General features: G+C 41.8%; 1 protein-coding gene across 4 annotated transcripts in view; it reads left to right on the top strand.

The window, feature by feature from the left end:
* The first annotated feature begins 4,540 nt into the window (after positions 1-4,540).
* The window catches only part of adhfe1 (alcohol dehydrogenase iron containing 1), a 47,535-nt gene continuing 31,680 nt past the window's right edge, over positions 4,541-20,395 (top strand). For 2 of the 4 annotated variants that reach the window (XR_007247440.2, XM_048529912.2), the window contains exons 1-7: positions 4,544-4,597; positions 7,754-7,791; positions 8,611-8,654; positions 8,795-8,848; positions 11,976-12,130; positions 14,071-14,267; positions 16,005-16,082. Coding sequence is in view for 3 of the 4 variants with exons in the window: in XM_048529912.2 (XP_048385869.1) it covers positions 4,545-4,597; positions 7,754-7,791; positions 8,611-8,654; positions 8,795-8,848; positions 11,976-12,130; positions 14,071-14,267; positions 16,005-16,082 (619 nt within the window). In the remaining variant the exon portion in view is untranslated. Of the gene's footprint in view, positions 4,598-7,753; positions 7,792-8,077; positions 8,194-8,610; positions 8,655-8,794; positions 8,849-11,975; positions 12,131-14,070; positions 14,268-16,004; positions 16,083-20,395 lie in introns of those variants that run through there. The other 2 variants (XM_048529914.2, XM_048529913.2) reach the window with 2 other exon arrangements.

The raw sequence follows: 20,395 nt of genomic DNA, 5'->3' as shown, positions 1-20,395 counted from the left end.
CACCTGACTCCCTGGTTTACATCTTTTCAATTTTCTGACATTTTGCTTGTTAACCATTTACACAAACTTTTTTCCTCAATGGGATTATAAGCAGGTGAAAGAGCAGACCATTTGAGCCGGCATGGAAAATGAGTATAATCTTCAGAGCTCAATGACAGGGAAGTTTGGTGAATGGGAAAGGAAATGTTTGTTATGGGCCCTTTCCATGCAGTAACGATGGGGTCTCGCTGCACTACAGGGAGAAACGTTGGTTAGTTTCTGGTAAACAGTTGAGATCCACTGTTTTCTTAAAATTTAACATAGCATACAAATTGTCGGTAAGTTAAAATATGTAACGCATCAAATTAATAAAGTGGTTAATTAAATAATTAAAACCCATTAGGAATGATAGGACAAGTGATGTGTGAAAACTACAGTACGTGGGAGTTCCTGGATACCCTTGTGATCTAGGGCATTTGACTTATTGTCACATGTATCAAGATTTGGTGAAAAGTGTTGTTTTGTGTGCTAACCAGACAAATCATAAGTACATCAGGGAAACAGAATTGAATGCAGAGTATAATAGTATAGCTGCAGACAAGGATCAACAGTAATGTATGAGACGTCCATCCATAGTTTGAGCAACTATAGCTGAGATTTTGGACACTAAAGCAGGAAGGGGGAAGGTACCTTGATTCTTTTTCTCAGGAAGCAGTCATGCCATTTGTGATGGGGTCTTCTGACTTGGGAAATGGCCAGGGAGTTGACTCTGAGTGAGGCAGGTAAGAAAACCCAGCATAGGCGTTCAGGAGTGTCAATCTCTGAAAGTATCCATTAGAATCAGCTAGTTTGGCTAACCAACAGAAAGCAGACGATCAAGATAAATTGGTTTTTTCTAATTGGCAAGAGGTAACTAGTGAGTGCCACAGAGTTCGGTCCCCGGGTTCCAACTATTCACAATCAATATTAATAAATTGGATGTGGGGATAGAAAGTAAGATAACCAAATCTGCAGACGACACAAATTGGTGGGAAAGCAAGTTGCAATGTGGGGCAATATAGAATGAGAGGTCATTGTTTTAGGATAAGGGATAACAGTTTGAAAACAGCAATAACTTCTCTCGGAGGGTCATTAATCTGGAATTTGCTCCCAAGAGTGCAGTGGATGCTGAAACATTGAGGAAATTTGAGGAATTAGTAGATTTTTTTGTTAACATTGGGTTGAAGGGTTACAGACAGCAGGCAGGAATCTGGAGTTGAGGCTGAGATGAGATCAGCCATGATCGTATCACATGGTGGAGCAGGCTCAATGGGCTGAATTGCCTTCTCCTGATCGTAGGTCTTGTGTTCTTATGTTCTCTGTAGAGATTACTAAGGCTAGGCACCAGATTTAAAAATCATGACCCCAAAGGTTACAAACTCTGGATTATTAAATGGGCTGTGTGCAAATTGGTATATGGTACATACAATTAGAGAGATGAATATATAGCTCAAAGACTTACGTGGGAGAAGTGCATTCTGGTTCATGGTTCATTGACACTAGTACTGGGGCGAATGCGCACTGTATCATTGGAATGGCCTATACAGGAATTGTACTCTGACCATTCCAAATAACAGAAAGGGTTTTAAACAAAATTATTGGGGTTATGGGATAAAATTTGGTGGGATGTGGTATATCAAATAGTAAAGGCAAGACAAGAAAGGGAAATAGTAATGTGGGAAATGAGGATCAGAGAATGGCAAGAAGGGATTGAGAGAAAAGAAAGGAATATGCCAACAATCAAGATTTTAAAAATGGTAGCAAAGACAAAACTAAAATTTCCAATTCAATGTATATAGCGTTCCTAACAAAGTAAATACATTTATTGTGCTTGTTGAAGTAAAAACCAATGAATTGCTGGCTAAAAAAGCGATGTAGCTGCAGAATGACCAGGCTTGTATCTTGAATATTAACATTCAAGAAGATTAGGATGCAGACAGTAACTGGTTTGCAAATAGGTTCTCTTCTTGAGTCTGTTCACAAGCTGATTTGTGTGCATGTCAGAACACAATGCAGAACAATATAAAATAGGTGTTCATAAGTCAAAGGAAGTGTTGGTATGACAGATCTTTAAAATTAATACAACCCTGTATGAGATTGCATTCGTAAATCGAGGATCACCTGTATTAGGTAAAGGTGGAGGGGTAGCTCTGTTAACCAATAATGATATCTGTGCAGGAATAAGAGATTACTTGATTTAGGAAATTAGGACATAGAATCTCTTTGGGTGGACATACAGAATAGTAGGAGAAGGAAGTCACCAGTGGGGTTGGTCAACAACCCACCATCCCCTGATGATAACCACAGTGTAGAACAAAGCACGCAAAAAGAAATGTTGGGAGATTATGGTAAGGGGATGACAATAATATTGGGTGAGTTTAGACATAAACAGGAAAAAATCAGATTGGTAATAGTAGCTTGGATGATGAGTCCATAAACATAATCTTGAAATCATTCTAAAGCAATGTTTCTCAACCAGCAGGATGTGTCCTACCTGTAGTCATATCTTTATGAACGAGTCTTCCCTGTAATGACAACTATTAGAACCATCTTCAATTTGAAACAGCTCTTTGCTGTTTCAAACATTAAACTGCTCATGTGACGCCCTTTTCAAAAAGGGAGGGAGGCAAAAGGTGGGTAATTATAGGCTGATTAACCTAATATCGATTGCTGGAAAAGTATTGGATTCTATTATTGAGGAAGCAATAGCAGAACATTAGGAAAATCAATTCAATCAGACAGAGTCAGCACAGCTTCATAAAAGGGAGATCATGCCTGTTAAATATACTTGAGTTTTTTGAGGAAGTCTCAAACAGAATGGACTTCCAGAAGGCCTCTGACACCTCACAAAAGGTAAATCATAAGAGCCCCTTGTATTAGAGGTTGTATATTGACATTGATAGGGAATTGGCTCATAGGCAGGAAACAGTGAGAAAGAGTAAGGGGTTCTGGTGACCTGTTAACAGTGGGGATCGACAAGGATCAGTCCTGGAACTGTAACTGCATACAATATGTATCAAAGCCTTGGAGGAAGAAAGTGAATGTACTGTAGCCAATTTCGCAGATGATACTAAAATAGGTGGAAAAGCGGACCACAAGAAGGATACAAACAGTTTACAGAAAGATGCTGACAAGTGAAGTAAGTAAGCAAAATTTTGGCAAATAGAATGAGAAGTAGTTCATTTTGGAAGGGAGAACAGAAGAACAGAATATTGTTTAAATGGAGAAAAACTGCAGAAAGTTGAAACGCAAAAGGGACTCAAGGGGATTTGAGCACAAAACACAGCTAGCACACAGGTGCAGCAGGGAATCTGGAAGTCTAATAGAATGTTGGCCCTTATTTTAAGGGTTTGGAGTAAAAGAGTAGGAAAGGCTTATGAGACCATATCTGGAGTACTGTGAGCAGTTTTGGTCCCTTATTTCAGAAAATATCGTTTCATTGGAGGCAGTTCAGAGAAGGTTCACTAGTCTGATTCGAGATATGGAAGAATCGTCTTGAGCAAATGTTGAACAGGTTGGGGCTCTACTCTCTGGAGTTTAGAAGAACGAGATGATCTCATTGAACCATTTAGGATTCTTAAGGGGCTTGAAAGAGTAAATGCAGAGAGGTTGTTACCCCTCATGGCAGAGTCCAGGACAGAAAGCATAGTCCCAGAATAAAGAAGTGTCAATTTAAGAATATAATGGGGAGGGATTTCTTCTCGAAGAGGGTTGTGAGTCTTTGAACTCATTGCTGTAGAGAGATGTGGGAGCAGGGTTGTTCTGTATAGTTAAGCCTAAGATCAATTCTTGATCAGTCCAGGAATCAAGGGTATGGAGAAAATGCAGAAAGGTGGATGTGAGGAAGGTGGATCAGCCATGATCCTATTGAATGATGGAACAGGCTCAAGAGGCCGAACAACCTGCTCCTGTTCCTATTTCTCACGGTCTTCGTGGCCAAGAATTGACAATCTTGCCAATGAAATGTAACCACAAGCATCATCATTTCATTTCGTTTGGTTTTTGCAATTAAGCAATAGAACATATTCTCAGAAAAACCATTGCAATTTTTTAATGTCTTTAAAATTTTTCGATTAATCGTTAAAACTAAAATGCAAAGAAGTGCACGAAAATGTGAAAACCTCTCAAAGTGCCTGATATAGCCAAGCCAAGTGGTGCGGTCGAGGCAAACAAAAACAGAAATTGCTGGAGGAACTCGGGAGGTCTGACAGCATCCGTGGAGAGAGAAGCAGTACTCAAGAACTGGAAAGGTTTACTTTGTACAGACGCTGCCGGGCCTGTTGAGTTTGACCAGCAATTTCAGTTTGTGTTTGTTTCAGATCTCCCGCATCAGCTGCTGTTTGTTTTATTTAAGTCGAGTGGGCTCCTGCTTTAAAATTCTGTGCTTTTGGTTTGTTCTGCGCTTTTCTGGATACCAATAAACGTTGCTGGACTTAAAAAAGAAACGCAACAACAGGAATGAGGAAATGTCTATTTTGTGGGAAATTTAGTGTTCCCATCCCAGAGTTCTCCACTGTCTGAGAGACATGGCAGGTCGAGACAGAGTTACCCAGTTGTTGAAGCAGCTGCAACGGGCGTCGTAAGTGAGCAAATCAAAAGGAAATAACAGTTTCTCTTTAGTAGAATGTCAGTGCAGCCGATCTTTCCGTTGTTTAGATGCATTTGCCAATAGCATTGAGCCTGTTGGCCGATCAGTGTCTTGAGTGTCAGTCGGTCTCTATGGAACAGGGGCGCCACTGAATTCGGAATCAGTTCGGAACAGACCGAGCCCTTAGCCGGTGCTGGCTAGCAACAAGGCCAGCAAATTATATCTGTCGGTGCTCAAGGACGCCGCCGGCTTGGCAATGTTCTCCAGCAATATTCCCTGTGACTGCAGTCACTCATCATGATCCACACTTGCATCGTTTGCTGGAAATCCTTATTAAATAGCTGCAACACCTCTGTTACTCTCTCACTCCGGGCCTGATTTATTCTGTACATCAGTGAACCCAGCGTGCTTTCTGGCTGTCAAATTCAACGGTGAATTATCGTACCCAAAAAACCCCTAAAAACAGCAATTTTAAACCGTGAATGAAAGCTTATAATTAGCAATTGAAATGCCATTAGTGAAATGTCACAAACAGGTTGGAGTAGGATTTTACAATTTCACGGTATTTATCCATGGGATGTATCGGGTGTTGGCAGAAGTTTCATTTCTTGCCAATCCCTTACTGCCCTCCAGCACTTGGCAATGAGCTGCCGCTTCCTGAACCATTAGCAGGTGTGCTCTCAGTGCAGTGAGGAAGAGTATTACAGATATAGGACCTAGCCCAACTGAAGGAACTGGTTTATTGTTCCAAATCAGGTTGGTGTGTGACTTGAGAGATTTGTGGATCGTCGTGTTCCCATGTATCTTCTGTCCTTGTTATTCTAGAGTTCAGAGGGTGTCTCATTGCAGTGCCATCTTGTAGATAGTACATGCTGCTGCTATCTGTTCTGCTGATGGAGGGAGTGAATGTTGATGATGATGCCTAGGATGCAGGAGACTGCTTTCTCTTGTGTGTTATCAAACTGGCCTGTTGTTAGAGCTGCACTCACCCAGGCAAATGGGGGGAAGGTTTTTTTTCGATATTGATTTTATTGTCATGTACTCAAGTATAAGAGTACAGAGAAAAGTGTATAATGTTGCCACACATGAAACCATCTTAGGTAGAAAGGCCCTTAGGCACAAAACCTAAGTACAAAGTGGTAAGAGAAACAAAGATAAAAAGTTAAGCATTACCTTAATAGAATAATTAGAAAAATAAACAAACAAGGTATTGGTTAACATTAAAGTCCTTCTTAACGTAAACTAGAAAAAGAAGAGTTCAACAGTCTTTGATGCGTTCTCTGTTTAGCTTGCTATCTGGGAGACATTAGCTACCAGTTCTCAATGCCACCGTCATAGACACTGGGGACCTCCCTCCCTGCTCCTTCTTCCCTCATTGGGCCACAGTGTCATCGCTGCTGCTGAAGCTGCCACCTCCCGATCTCCCCCTGCTGGCTCCAGAACATGCCCAGGCAGGACCCATTCACACGCCAAGACACTGGGCCTGAGACACCACCACGCCGGGCCGAGGGACAGCCACAAGCTGGGCCGGGCCGAGGGACAGCCACAAGCTGGGCCGGGCCGAGGGACAGTCACAGGCTGGGCCGGGCCGAGGGACAGTCACAGGCTGGGCCAGGCCGAGAGGATGCCTTGCCGGGTCCCAGCTTAGGCCAGGAGTGAAGAAAAGAAACACCCAGAGAGGAAGGAAAGAGGAAAGAAAGAGAAAGAAATGAGAAAGAAACAGACGGAGCAGACAAGCTCTGACTGAAGTGATCTAGTCCGCCGCTATCTTGGATTTCTGTCACACTCCTGACTTGTTCCTTGTAGATGGAGGACAGACTTTGGGGAGTTGGGAGGTGAGTTATTAGCCATAGAATTCCCAGCATCTGTCCTGCTGTGTATTCACAGTAAATATGTGGCTGGTCCAGTTCACTTTCCAGTCAGTGGTAATCCCCAGCATGTCAATAGAGTGGACATTCAACAATGAAAATGGCATTGAATGTCATGGTTTGGCTCTTTCATGTTGGAAGCGGTCATTGCCTGGCACTTGTGCAGCATGAATATTCCTTGATACCTATCAACCCAAATCTGATTATTTCCAGGCCTTCTTGTGTGTGGAAATATCAGTATCCAGGGAGTTACAGTGAACACTGCCATCACTAGAGCATTGCTATTTCTAAATGGGGACTACTAATCCAGAGACCTGGGTTCAAATCCTGCCATGGTGGAATTTTGAATTCGATTTTTAAAAGAAGTCTGGAACTAAGACTGTGATGATGACATACATCATTGTCGATTGTTGGGAAAAACCCATGTGGTTCACTAATGTCCTTCAGATAAGGAAACTGCAATCAATTCCTGGTCTGACCTACACGTGACTCCAGACCCACATTAATGTGGTTGACTGTTAACTGCCCTCCAGAATGGGCAATAAATGGTGGCCTGGCCAGTGACGCCGTCATCCCATGAACGAATAAATAAAACTGATGATATGCCCGAAAGATCAAAAATGAGGCCAGGTGGGTTGAATATAGGACAAAAAGAAACCAGCTTGGAGTATGCTGTAGACCCCCAAAGAGGCAAAAGGAGACAGGAAAGCAAATATGTTGGCAAATTGTTGAGAGTATACTTTGGGCACTTCAACAACTTTCATATTATCTTGAATAAAATCATCATAAAAGATGTACAGGGTGTGCAGAATTCATAAAATATATTCAGGAAAAACATTTTGCCAATATAAAGCTAATCCAACAGGACAGAGAGGCATTTCTTGATTTAGTTTTAGTGAGGGTCCAGGGCATCAGAATAACATGGACAGCTTTGCCTGTGTTTCATACACAGAGGTCTGAGGGCCTGCCTCAGCACTGGCTCCCCAGTGCTGTCTTGGGACTCAGACAATCTGAATCCTGCTTATCTATGTCTCCAGGAGATGAAAACAAGACAGCTGTGGCCAGAGGTGATGGAGCTGGATTCCTGAAATCAGGAAATAACACAGCTTGTATTTCCTGGTCCATGCAGAGTAAATCAAATTTTAAACAGTCTTTGACACATGTAATTGCAATATGATGATTTAACTATGATTATTAACCACAGCTATCTTTGTAATCCTTTTATACTTAGAAAGAAATGGTACCATTTGAACACCTTTATCCTTTATTTTTTGCCTAGATGTCGGTGCCCTGCTCATTCTCACGGTTACTCACAAGGTAATCCTCTGTTATGAGAACATTGTTCAATGCTGTAGAAGGCGACACAGGTTAGGGATAAATAATTCTATTTAAAACGTAATTTCAGCTGTTGGCTCAAAACAGCAGTTAAATCACTGGCAGTCACCTTGTGATCTGTTAATTAATTCAAGAATATAATGCTGTAATAAATGGCTGGATACATATTTACCAAGGTAAATAATTACACACATTTTTGTGTGTGTTTCTGATTAACTCCAAGCTGAGTTTAATCTTTGGTCTTGGTAATTATAGGTCTTTTATCGGTCAGTGTCATACTTTCTATGGTAGAGGAACGTGACCTTGACCAGCCTCAAAGATGTAAGCGTCACAAATCTCAGAATATAAAATTTGATTTCAACTTCAGATTTTACAATTTTCAAGGTATTGTAACACAAATAACTTCTGGGCATTAATGATTACTTTCTGCTGCTGGGACTAAGGAGCTTGATTTTTTTTTAAAAATCACCAAATTGTTACAGTCCAAAGGAGGCCATTCAACTCATTTTTTCTGTAGAAAATACTCCATAAATGATCAAGTTTCCACCTTGTTTAGGATAACACTGGGATTTAAAATTTGTTAATCTCTCCACAGCAGTTATTAGTTGCTGAGCGTATCCAGGAAGCATTTTTGGTCTAATTTTATCTGCACGTGCAACCATCAGTTTGTGTTAAAAACTGTGTTGTAGAAACATGTTTTGCAGTCATGTCAAATTGTTTGAAATTTTGAGCTTCCCATTTTCTCGGCCATGTGGTGTTAGGAAGTTGTGAATGCTTTTCAATGTTGGGTTTATGTTCCAGCTCCAGAACCTGGTACAACCAGAACAACAGACTATGCTTTTGAGGTACAAAAATTTCATTTAATGAGTCATGGTCTTTTAGAACTTAATCATTTCATCATTAATAATGTGGGAAAAATGATAGAAAATGAATTGAATTTCACTTGCAAGGCTAACGATCTCTGTGGACATTGATTCTGTTATAGATGGCCTGTTCAAATATTCGATATGGAGAAGGGGTGACAAATGAAGTTGGTATGGTAAGAATTGTACCTCTTAAATTATAGATATTAATAGCTGATTGTTTTGCATAGGGCATGCCACACAGAAAGAGGTCATTCAGCCCACTTAGTCTATACTGGTATGTATGTTCAGCCCAATTAGTCTCTACTGTATTTATGTTCAGCCCAATTAATCCATACTGGTATTTATGCCTAGCCCAATGAGTCGAGACTAGTATATATGCCCGGTCCAATTAGTCTATATTGATATTTACATTCAGCCCAGTTAGTCTATACTGGTATATATGCCCTGATCAGTTAGTCTATATCGGTATTTATGCTCAGACCAATTAGTCTATGCTGGTATTTACATTCAACCAAATTATTCTATTACTGGTATTTACACTCCATTCAAGCCTCGCCTCCTTTTACTTTCCTTATATCACTTTAAAGGGAAGCTAGATCATTATTTCGAGGGTAAGTGATTTATATAGATTTTATGTGATGACAATAACATTTATGTAAATCACCTTGCCCTCTAAATAACTATCTAGCTTCCCCTTAAAGGTATAGTTCTCTCTCTGACTTTATTTTCATCTTTCCACAATAAAATAAAATGTTGTATGAGGCAAGTTTTTTACACAGTGGGTGGTGGGTGCCTGGAACTAGCTGCCGGCGGAGGTGGTGGAAGCATATACTATAGTGACTTTTAACGGGCATCTTTGTAAATATATGAATAGGATGGGAATAGAGGGATACAGTCCCCAGAAGGATAGGGGGTTTTAGTTGTGACAGGCGGCATGTTGGTGCAGGGCCAAAGGGCCTGTTCCTGTACTGTAATTTTCTTTATTCTATAACTGGGCGGGTGACGGATTAATTTGGCAAAGAATCAAGAGCGTATTACTTGCTTCTTAGTTTGTCTGTTTATTCTATAATGCACTTTAACAATTAGAATTGGTTTAGGGATATGTTTTTTATCGTGCAGAATTACTTAGTGAATTTAAGTAAAATGGCAATGTAGGATTCATATAGATGAAGATAAAACAATAATAAAGGATCACTCACATTAATAGGCATCGTTTATACACCACCTATAGTAATTCCTTCCACCCCCAACACCTTCACTGACTTAAAAACCCTTACATTTCTACTTCCCTACAGTTTTGTTGAGAGGTCATTGAAGTTAATTCTGTTTCTCTGCACAGATGCTAGCCGAGTTACTGAATTTTTCCAGTTTTGTTTGAGATTTTCAGCATCGGCAGTACGTTGCCTTTGTGTTACAAATCAAATTGGTTTCTTCAACTTTCCCCTATTGTGGAGAGTATGCGTGGCCTACCTGGCTGAGTTTCTGTAGCACCTCCAACAGTAGCTCTGGTGTTCAGCAACTGTGTCCCGCTGCACAGATCTCAAAGAACGTTAAGCCCTGTACCACAGACTGTTCTCAGCTCCCCCTGCGAAAAATGTCTGTCAATGCTCACTTACAAAGTTTAGACCCCAGTGAACTCTCAATGTATACGCAATGTGGTGTGAGTGTTTACACAGGAGCAAGGCTGTACATTCTGTGGTGATTTAGTCATTGGCAAGTTCATAATTTTGGCAGTTATCATTGTCAGTGGTTCGGTTTTTGTAGTTATTGTAAGTCAAGTCAGCATATGTATATCCAATCTGTCAACAATTATAAGTAAGATTCCTGTGTCTTCATTGTTGGCTGAGACCGGTACAGAGATGCTCCTTATCTCCTGGGCCTTGCCTCTGTATCCTTATACAATTTGAATTACTTACAGTGACCAACATCTCCCTTTCCTCTGACTTTTCCAATCTGAGACAAGAGTGAATCAGACAGATTTGTGAGTGAGATGAGCAAGTGGATGCCCTGCCTAAGAGACAGGTGCATCATCTTGCAGAAGGATTGAGACAATGGTAGTCAGAAGGTGATACAATGATGGCAGTGTGCTCCTGAAGGTTGGCTGGGGTGAAGAGTGAGGTGGTGGAGATTTCTGATCCAGACAGTGTATAAGTCTGGAGGGCCTAACTTCATCGGCATCGTAGAATCAACAAAAGTACTGACATTTCTTAGCCTAGTTAACTCATTATCTGCAAAAAAGATCTCGGGGGGCAACACAGAGACTTCCAACCAGGTCTTTTTTTTTTTGGTGAGAGCCACTGCTTTCTTCTCCCTATAACTGGAGAAAGTATATCTTTCCTAGTCCTTCCTGTAGCCAGGAATAATTGCAGCAACACTTCATTCAATCAGAGCATTGACCTTGCTTGAATGTGTGCCATCCATCCTAAACACCTAGAACTTCCATTTGTTCATTGCTCCTTTAAGTGGAGCAAAGGATGCATCCTATGGGTACATCACAACTACTGTGCAGTTTAGACCCAGAAGTCAAAGCAGGTTCATTCAGTTGCAGACCCACTGAGTTGACTTTTAACCCACACTATTGCATACCTTGCCCACCTGCTGACACTGAAACCATCCTCTTGGGAATATCGAGCACAGCGTTTTAAATGCAGCCAGAAACCCTTTTCCTCACAGTGACATCTACATTGATTTGCCAGTCACCCTTTCATTTAGTGCACTGATAATGACCGCTCTGAACAAACTAACACAAAGGTGTAAAAACCGAAAGAACTGCGGACGCTGTAAATCATAAACAAAACAGAAATTGCCGGAAAAGGTCAGCAGGTCTGGCAGTGTCTGTGACGAGAAATCAGAGTTAATGTTTCAGGTCAAGTGACCCTTCCTCAGGACAGCCACTCAACCTGAAACCGTAACTCTGATTTCTCTTCACAGATACTGCCAGACCTGCTGAGCTTTTCCAGCAATTTCTGTTCTCGTTTTGAATGGAAGATATAACTTTAAAAAGACCAAAAGAACTGCGGATGCTGTAAATAAGGAACAAAAACAGAAGTTGCTGAATCTGGTGACCCTTCCTCAGAACAGAGGAACAAAAGTGTAACTTGCTTTGTAGAAGCCAACTCTAGTGAGTGTCAGGATGCTTGAAAGTAACCTTGAACTTCAGTCCTTATTTCCTGTGTTTGAAATGCAGACTAAAGTAATAATAGAATCCTGGCAAATGTATGAGCTGTTCTTTAATAATTGGCTATTCGCTGTTTGCATGCTTTTCGTGTTAAAACATTCGAGCTTTTGGTATTTCTGTAGGATCTTCAGAACATGAAGGCCAGGAATGTTTGTGTTATGACTGACAGGAATATAGCCAAATTGCCTCCTGTTAAAGCAGTCCTGGATTCATTGGTTAAGAATGGAGTAAATTTTAAAGTATTTGACAAGGTCAGGGTGGAACCAACAGATGGAAGGTAAGCAATAAGCCATTGTGAGCCCTTGTGATGTTATTGTTGGCCATATCCTGAGTAATACTATTCTGCTATTAGTAATCTCTCAGTTTAAAAAGTATATACTTCACCTGGGTATGCTATTTGAAGAGAATGCCTACCATTCAACACTTTCAGCATGGGCTAAAGAAACTGACTTATGTGAATATTACTCACCACAGTGATTCGATGTGATGGTTTGGATTCTTCTCATCCAGGAAATGAAAAATAACAGAAATGTGGATGGTAAGGCCAGTGCCACTCTAACTTGACTTGGATTTCTTTCAGCACACCCCTTCTGAATCACTCCTGGCCTTCCACTCTACCCACTGCTCTGCAGCAGCCGTATGGGCTGTAGGGTCTCAGCAGATTTCCCTTGTGTCTTACCCATGATGCTGTAGCTTCCGTATAAGGGGATGGAGGTAGCACTGAGCAACCATGAAGGACAGGGCCTTGTGGTGGCTTCCTTTCCTTTGAATCTACCCCCGTCACTTACTTTGCAAGCCTTGGTCTCTGTTGAGATGAACAAAGTCGCTCCTGTCTCTTTATTTCTGTTACCAAAGGATAGTCTCCACCTGAATGGGTGGCATGGTGGCTGAGTGGTTAACATTGCTGTCTCATAACGCCAAGTAGCCAGGTTTAATTCCAGTCTTGGGCAACTGTCTGTGTGGAGTTTGCACATTCTCTCCCCGTGTCTGTGTGGGCTTCCTCCAGGTGCTCCGGTTTCCTCCCACATTCCAAAGATGTGAAGGCTAGGTGGATTGGCCACGCTAAATTGCCCGTAATGTCCAGGGATGTGCAGGCTAGGTGGATTAGCTGTGGGAAACACAGGATAGGGTAGGAGGGGTGGGTCTAGGTGGGATGCTCTTTGGATGGTCCAAATGGCCTACTTCCACTCTGTAGGGATTTTACGAACCAAATGGGACTAGTATTCCAGCAGAATGCGAAGGCTTTTTGCTAATGAGACAGTGGGAGGGATCTACAGGCAATAATGCTAGCTAAAATAAAAATGAAACAGCAATAGAGAGCTCCAGGCAGACTAAACTTTGGGAGGACTTGAAATTGCCTGTGAATAAAGTGAGTTATGCAGCTGAAGCTGAAGTAAAAAGATGCTTAGAGATGAAGTGATAGACTTTGTTACCTAAAATGAATTCAACTACAACAAGTGCCCACGGTGTCAGTTAAATAGTCAAGGTGTTTTGTTGTGTTTGGAGATAGTACGAACTGCCGACGCTGGAGAGTCTGAGATAACACGGTGTAGAGCTGGATGAACACAGCAGGCCATGCAGCATCAGAGGAGCAGGAAAGCTGACGTTTCGGGTCTAGACCCTTCATCAGAAAAAAAAGGCCATTATTTTTTCTGAAGAAGGGTCCAGACCTGAAACGTCAGCTTTCCTGCTCCTCTGATGCTGCTTGGCCTGCTGTGTTAGTCCAGCTCAACACCGTGTTATCTCAGATTGTTGTGCTTGTTGGGATCGGTTAGCTCAGCACAGAGTAGGGAGATATTTTCTCAATCTGTTCAACCAATCTATTCAGAGATGTTCATACACACCTCTGCTGCACGGCCTCCTGCCTCAGAGTTAGGGACACTACCTCTGCTCCACAAGATACCTACCAGCATAAACTAGCAATAAAGTCCTGGGTACATTCCGAAAACTAGAAGCTCATTACCATCTGAGCAGAACATACCTGTAGTTCTGAAGAAGGGTCACTTGACCCAAAACATTAGCTGTGCATCCTCTCTACAGATGCTGCCAGACCTGCTAAGCTCTTCCAGCAATGTCTGATTTTGCGGCCTAGAGCTGTCCTTCTTTAAAAAAATAAATAAGGAAGACTTACCATTTGTTTAATCTTTCATTGTATACTATTCTGATATAGCACTTCAGTTTACATTGACTATTATCCACTTTTTGAAACATTATTAGCTTCAAGGAAGCGATAACATTTGCTCGTCAGGAACAGTTTGATGCGTTTGTCGCTGTTGGAGGTGGATCTGTGATGGACACGTGCAAAGTCGCTAATCTCTACGCCTGCAGTCCCGATGCTGAATTCTTGGAATATGTCAATGCACCAATTGGAAAAGGCAAACCAGTTGTTGCTACTCTCTGCCCTTTGATAGCAGGTGAGCCTCTGTGGCTGTTTTCATCTGAATTGTACCATTCCAAGTTTTCTGTGTAAGGTACTGATTGTGACACCCAATTTTGTGTTTGGAGGGGGGAATCAGTGTAAGTGAAAATGTTGATTGGCAGTGCTACTAATTCCTAGCAACACTGTGCCATGTGCAAAGATTTAAAATGTATCGTACTGATTTAAACACTTGAAAACATCATCAATATCATGAACCATCATCAAACATCCATTATATCAGCACATTAGGACATTGGACCCTGCTATAAATGTACCAACCTCTACAATTGATTAAACATTTGTTGGAACATGCAATATGTTTTCATTTTGTATTTGGTATATTCTTAATCACTTTTGTTTTTCCTCCAACTCTTGAAGAAGCTGCAAATGTGAGATCATTCAAATAGTGGATTGAATAACTATATGAAGGGGGCTTTTCTACAGTTTTCGGAAAGATAATCTCACTCACCAGTCTGTATTATCTCAAACTAAAGAGCTGCTGGTTTGGATAAATATAAGTTTGCTTTAACAATTTAAATTAGCTATCTTGCGTACCAGAAGTGAGCTTAGCAATAACTTGTTTTTTCCCAAAATTGGAGATTTAAAATGATGAAAGTTGGAATTATTTGTAGACACAAAGTTTACCCTTCTACATTTCATCTCCCACAATCTTACCCCCCTCTCTGCGCACTGCCCTCTCACTCTATTTGCATTCTCTACTCTCTTCTTTATCCCTTTGAATCTTTTCTCAGCCTTAGCACTCCTGAAAAATTCCGTTAGTCTTGCAACGTTTGTAGTGCCTTTGGAGATTAAACAGTAAGTACAGATTGTGAGTAATGCATTGTCATAAAAGTTGTTGCATGCAATGTCACCATCTGACAATAGCAATGCAATTCCAGTTGTAAGACTGCCCCTTCAAATGTGATTGATCTGCTCCACCTCCATAGTCTGCTGACCCCCTATCAATCACATTCTACATCCTGCCCACTATCAGTACCCCATCACTCCCAAAATCAGATTCCACTCCAGACACCATCCACTTGCCCTTAGTCCATGTGTTCCCCCAACTGAACCAGTCTCACCCTAACTGTTCTCCCACTGTATCCTTCTTACTCAGGCTTGCCACCTGACATAAACATTGAAACAATAAATCATTTTTAAATAATGTAATTTCATTTCATGAAAAGATGTCCTGTAAGTATAAACTTACGTTGTGTCCATCCCAGTTCATTCCCTCTGCCAACTCACAGTCAGAAGTCACATGACACCAGGTTATAGTCAGAGTGCACCTGATGAAGGGACAGCGCTCCAAAAGCTTGTGATTTCAAATAAATCTGGTGGACTATAACCTGGTGTCATGTAACTTCTGACTTTGTCCACCCCAGTCCAACACCAGCACCTCCACATCATTTCTGTCAACTCACAACATAGCTGGGAGGTCATATTAGGGCCTGTACATTAATACCTATTGTTGATCAGACAGAATAACATTTTGTGTATCATGTTTCTGTAAACAATACAAACCTTGAAGGAAGGCAGATTTATGTTTCTGCCGTGCCCCCAATGACATCAGGACATTGCAAGCCACACTTCAGCCTGTTTCTGTTTGAACAATCGTCATTGTTGGAATGTAGGAATTCAAGCTTGAAATTAAATGTTGAAAGTATATATATTAAAATAAAACAAATATACAGTTCTTAACTAATCACACTTAAATATTTTTTATTCCCAGTTCCTACCACAGCTGGCACTGGAAGTGAGACCACAGGTGTGGCAATATTTGACTATGAAGCTATGAAGGTTAAAACAGGTAAAGAAACCATGATAGCGAAAATCACAGTGGAGTGGCTGTTTCCCATGTTAAGATAGTGAGAGTATTTTTAACTAACTACAAACATGATCCATTGCAACGTATCTTGCAAACCAGGTGCACCCTCAAAAGCCCCAAAATGGTATGTGCACGTTTTGTATGTAATTCACACAACTTGCAATTATTGGCTTGGGTGTTGATTTGAATTCAGTGAAAAGTGCCAGCATTCTCTAGCACCACAGAACTTATCTTAGTAAGCCACAGCTCTTAAAACACAGAAAAATCAACCAAAACGCAGACTATAAAGGCAAAAAAAAAGAAATAAAGGAAGTGTCCAGTTTTACAGTCCTTCTTATTAAGTGCTCTGCCATGGCCCTGGTGGCCAGGCACGAGTCCCCTTCACTGCCCCTGCCCCTGTTGCCATTCTTTGGTGCCATCTCGCCTCTACCAATGCTGCTGGGCCTACTCAAGTCAACACTTATGGGCCCACTGCCTGCTGCTGATGTCATTGCCGTGACCGAGCTCTTCACCAAACATTAAGTAAAATAAAATAAAAGAAGAAAAAATTGAGAGAAGGAGAAAAAGAAAGAAAAGCGGATGGAGTAGTCGAGCCCTGGGTGCAGAAGTATAATGGAAGGCGACCGTAGGGAATGAATTCCAATTCTGTCAGTCTCGTTTCAAGCAGGTGCTGAAGATATTTGCAACATCTCTGAGTTTACAATGTCTCCGAGTTCGCTGCAGTGATTACGTCAGACAGGTCACTGGTGACCTTAGCAACCTGACTTCGGAGAGACGAGGTGTGAAAATTTTCTACTCTCTGACAAGTTCCCACCTCCAGAAGATTTTTCCAGATGCATGCTCCCATCCCCTGAAAGCAGACAATATTGGTGCATTAAGGGTCATGTAACCCTTAATTGTGTGCAGCAATGCAACATTTCAGGCTGTATGCCAGTGCAATGCCAGGGAATCTGGCCGAGCTTCATGTGGAAGATCAAAGTAATGTCAGATATCCCTCTGCCCTCCACAAACCTCACTCTTTCCTCCTTGGAACACTGTCATTCCCAGCCAAGCTGGCTTCAGGGGGTACCACACTGGAAACTGATACATTGGCCACCAGATGCAGTGATTAATCTTGAACACCTTTTTAAAAGTGTCTGCTATTCCCGTCCTCTAAGTAAAGTGAATAACTTCACACTTTCCCATCTGGATGCTCCACCTTTCACCTTCACCAAACAATTCACCAAAGATCCTCAGACATCACCTTCCAAAGCCACGTCTATTTCAATCTGGAAGAACAAGGACAGCAGATACATGGGAACACCACCACATGCAAGTTCCTCTCCAATTCTCTCACCGTCCTAACTTGGAAATACATTGCTGTTCTTTCATGGATGCTGGAATCTTGGAATTCCTTCCCTAGTGGCATTGTGGGTCAACCTACTGCAGGTGGACTGCAGTGGTTCATGAAGGCAGCTCACCACCACCTTCTCAAGGGCAACTGGAGATGGGCAATAAATGTTGGCCCAGGCAGTAACGCCCACATCCAAGGAGTGAATAATAAAAAAAGTTACCAGTATTGTATCCCCTTGTAGCTTCTTTATGTCCTTCTCACCATTTTCTTTCCTCCCTAGCTTTGTAACATCAGTAACTGCAACATGAGCAAAGATGGAAACATTGAGAACTTGTGAACAGGAAATGATGGAGGATGTTAACATATGATGATATAATTATTGCAGAACCCCTACAGTGTGGAATCAGGTCTTCAGCTCATTGAGTCCACACTGACACCCACCCCCACCTTATCCCTGTAACCATGCACTTCCTATGACTCATCCACCTAGTCTGCACATCCCTGGACAGTTTACCATGGCCAATCCATCTAACTTAATATCCCTGGACACTATGGGCAATTTAGCATGGCCAATCCTGCACGTCTTTGCATTCTGGGAGGAAACCAGAGCACCCAGCAGAAACTCACACAGAGACACTAAAAACGTACAAGCTCCACATAGACACTTGAGGCCGGAATTGAACCCGGTCCCTGGCACTGTGAGGCAGCAGTGCTAATCACTCAGCCACCGTGCTATCTGAACATATCCATGGCAGAGGTGGAGAGGGGTAAGAATCCAGACCTTGGTTGACTGGTTAGCTTGAAAGATACACATTGGGACCCCTTGGGAAGTCCTGATGTACTGACGGATGGACACACCAACTCCCAACCACCACCATGCCCAGATCAGAACGTTTGGCCCATCGTAATTCACTGTTGCTGACTGCAAATTAACTCCGTAGCTCCTGCTTTCAACCAGTGTTACATCAAAGTTGCTTTACACAGTTATATAAGTGGCTTTAACACAAATTTAAGCATCTTAATTAAATTGCCTCCACACTGTACTTATGTGACATCATATATTAGGAACCTGTTTTGCTCGTGAAGCTTTGAATAAGGTTTGGGAAGATTTTACTTTTAGTTAGTTTTCAGTTTTGTTTTTGGACTTAAAGTATTTTAATTACCTTTTAAAAGAAATTGTAATCTCATTTAGAGACTTGTAAATTTGTTGACTGTCAAAATTATTCTTGATTTCTGACCCCATCTATACTTCCTGCTGCCTTGGGAAAGCAACCAACAACGTCAAAGATTCCTCTGACCTCGGTTATACTCTCTTCCACCTTCTTCCATCAGCCAGAAGATGTAGAAGTTTGAATTCACGCACACATAGACTCAAGAATGCCTTCTTCCCCGCTGTTTGAATGGACCTCTCAAATGTTAATTCTGATCTCTGTCTCTCCCTGCACCTTCTCTGCAGCTGTAATACTATTCCGCACTCCGTTCTGCTGCCCTAATGCACTTTGTTTGGCACGATGTGCCTGTGTAGCATGCAAAACAATACTTTTCACTGTATCTTGGTACATGTGACAATGATCAATCAATCAATCACCATATTTGGCTTGGCGACTTTTGATAATGCTCTGTCCTACACTGATTGTTCCAACCCAGTGTTTTCTCCATTTACCAAAGCTGAAACCTTGCGAATAGCTCACCCCAATTGTAAGAGACCTCATCCTGTGCAGCAACTGCTGCAACATCTTATCAAATGCCTCATGAAATGCAAATAATCCAAATGTTCTTGTTTTCTTTTATTCTGCTAGAAACTCGGTCAGGTTCCAGTTATGCTGAGACTCTAGCTTCTTCCCGAGTTCTTTTTTTCCCTGTCACCTGCTGGGGCCTGACAACCTGACTTTGATTGTTCAGAATAACAGGCCCCCTAGAAGCATTCCTGGTTTATAAGGCACTTGCTAAAGGCAGGGGAATGACTTAACCTCTGGCTGGCTCCAGAAAGTAGAACAGAGAGCATGACAGAGGTTCCCCGTGAGTACTGGATTGATAGAAGTTCTTAACCGATGAACTTAGAGTTATGATGTCAGAATTTAATCAAGACAGTGGCTTAGGACTGAGATGAGGAAAAATTTCTTCAGCCTGTGGGATTCATTGTCATAGAAAGTGGTTGAGGCCAAAACATCGGGCATTTTCAAGAAGGTGGTCGATATAGCTTTTGTTGCTAAAGGGATCGAGTGACTTGGGTGGAGGGTGGGATTAGGATATTGACTTCTCCCTGCTGTAGGAAAGATGGTATGAAACTTGAAAGGGTTCAGAAAAGATTTCCAAGGATGTTGCAAGGGTTGGAGTGTCTGAGCTAAAGGGAGAGGCTGAATAGGCTGGGGCTGTTTTCCCTGGAGCATCGGAGGCTGAGGGGTGACAGGATAGAGGTTTGTAAAATCATGAGGGGCATGGATAGGTTGAATAGTCAAGGTCTTTTCCCCAAGGTGGGGGAGTCCAAAACTGGAGGGGATAGGCTTAAGGTGAAAGGGGAATGATATAAAAGGGGCCACTTTTTCACGCAGAGGGTGGTGTGTGTTTGGAATGAACTGCCAGAGGAAGTGGTGGAGCCCAGTAAAATTGCAACATTTAAAAGGTGCCTGGATGGGTATATAATTGGGAAGGGCTTAGAGGGATATGGGACCAATGCAAATGGGATTAGATTAGTTTAGGCTATCTGGTCGGCATGGATGAGTTAGACCAAAGGGTCAGTTTCCATGCTACAGCTCAATGGCTTCATGGTCAGTCGTAATCATGTTGAACGTTGGAGAGGGTCAAAAAGCCTGCTCCTGGTCTTGTTTAATATGTTTCTGTCTGTCAGATATTATTTTTCTTCCGCGCACGTGTTACTAAATCTCCACAATAACAAGCAGAAATCATTTTGGCTTTCTCACCAAATGTATCAGAGTCAAGGAACTGAGATGGTTTTGTTTTC

Source organism: Stegostoma tigrinum, chromosome 5 (genome assembly GCF_030684315.1).
Source record: "Stegostoma tigrinum isolate sSteTig4 chromosome 5, sSteTig4.hap1, whole genome shotgun sequence".
Classification (NCBI taxonomy): domain Eukaryota; kingdom Metazoa; phylum Chordata; class Chondrichthyes; order Orectolobiformes; family Stegostomatidae; genus Stegostoma; species Stegostoma tigrinum.
The sequence above is the reverse complement of the archived record's forward strand: the minus strand, read 5'-3'. Positions and strand labels throughout refer to the sequence as shown.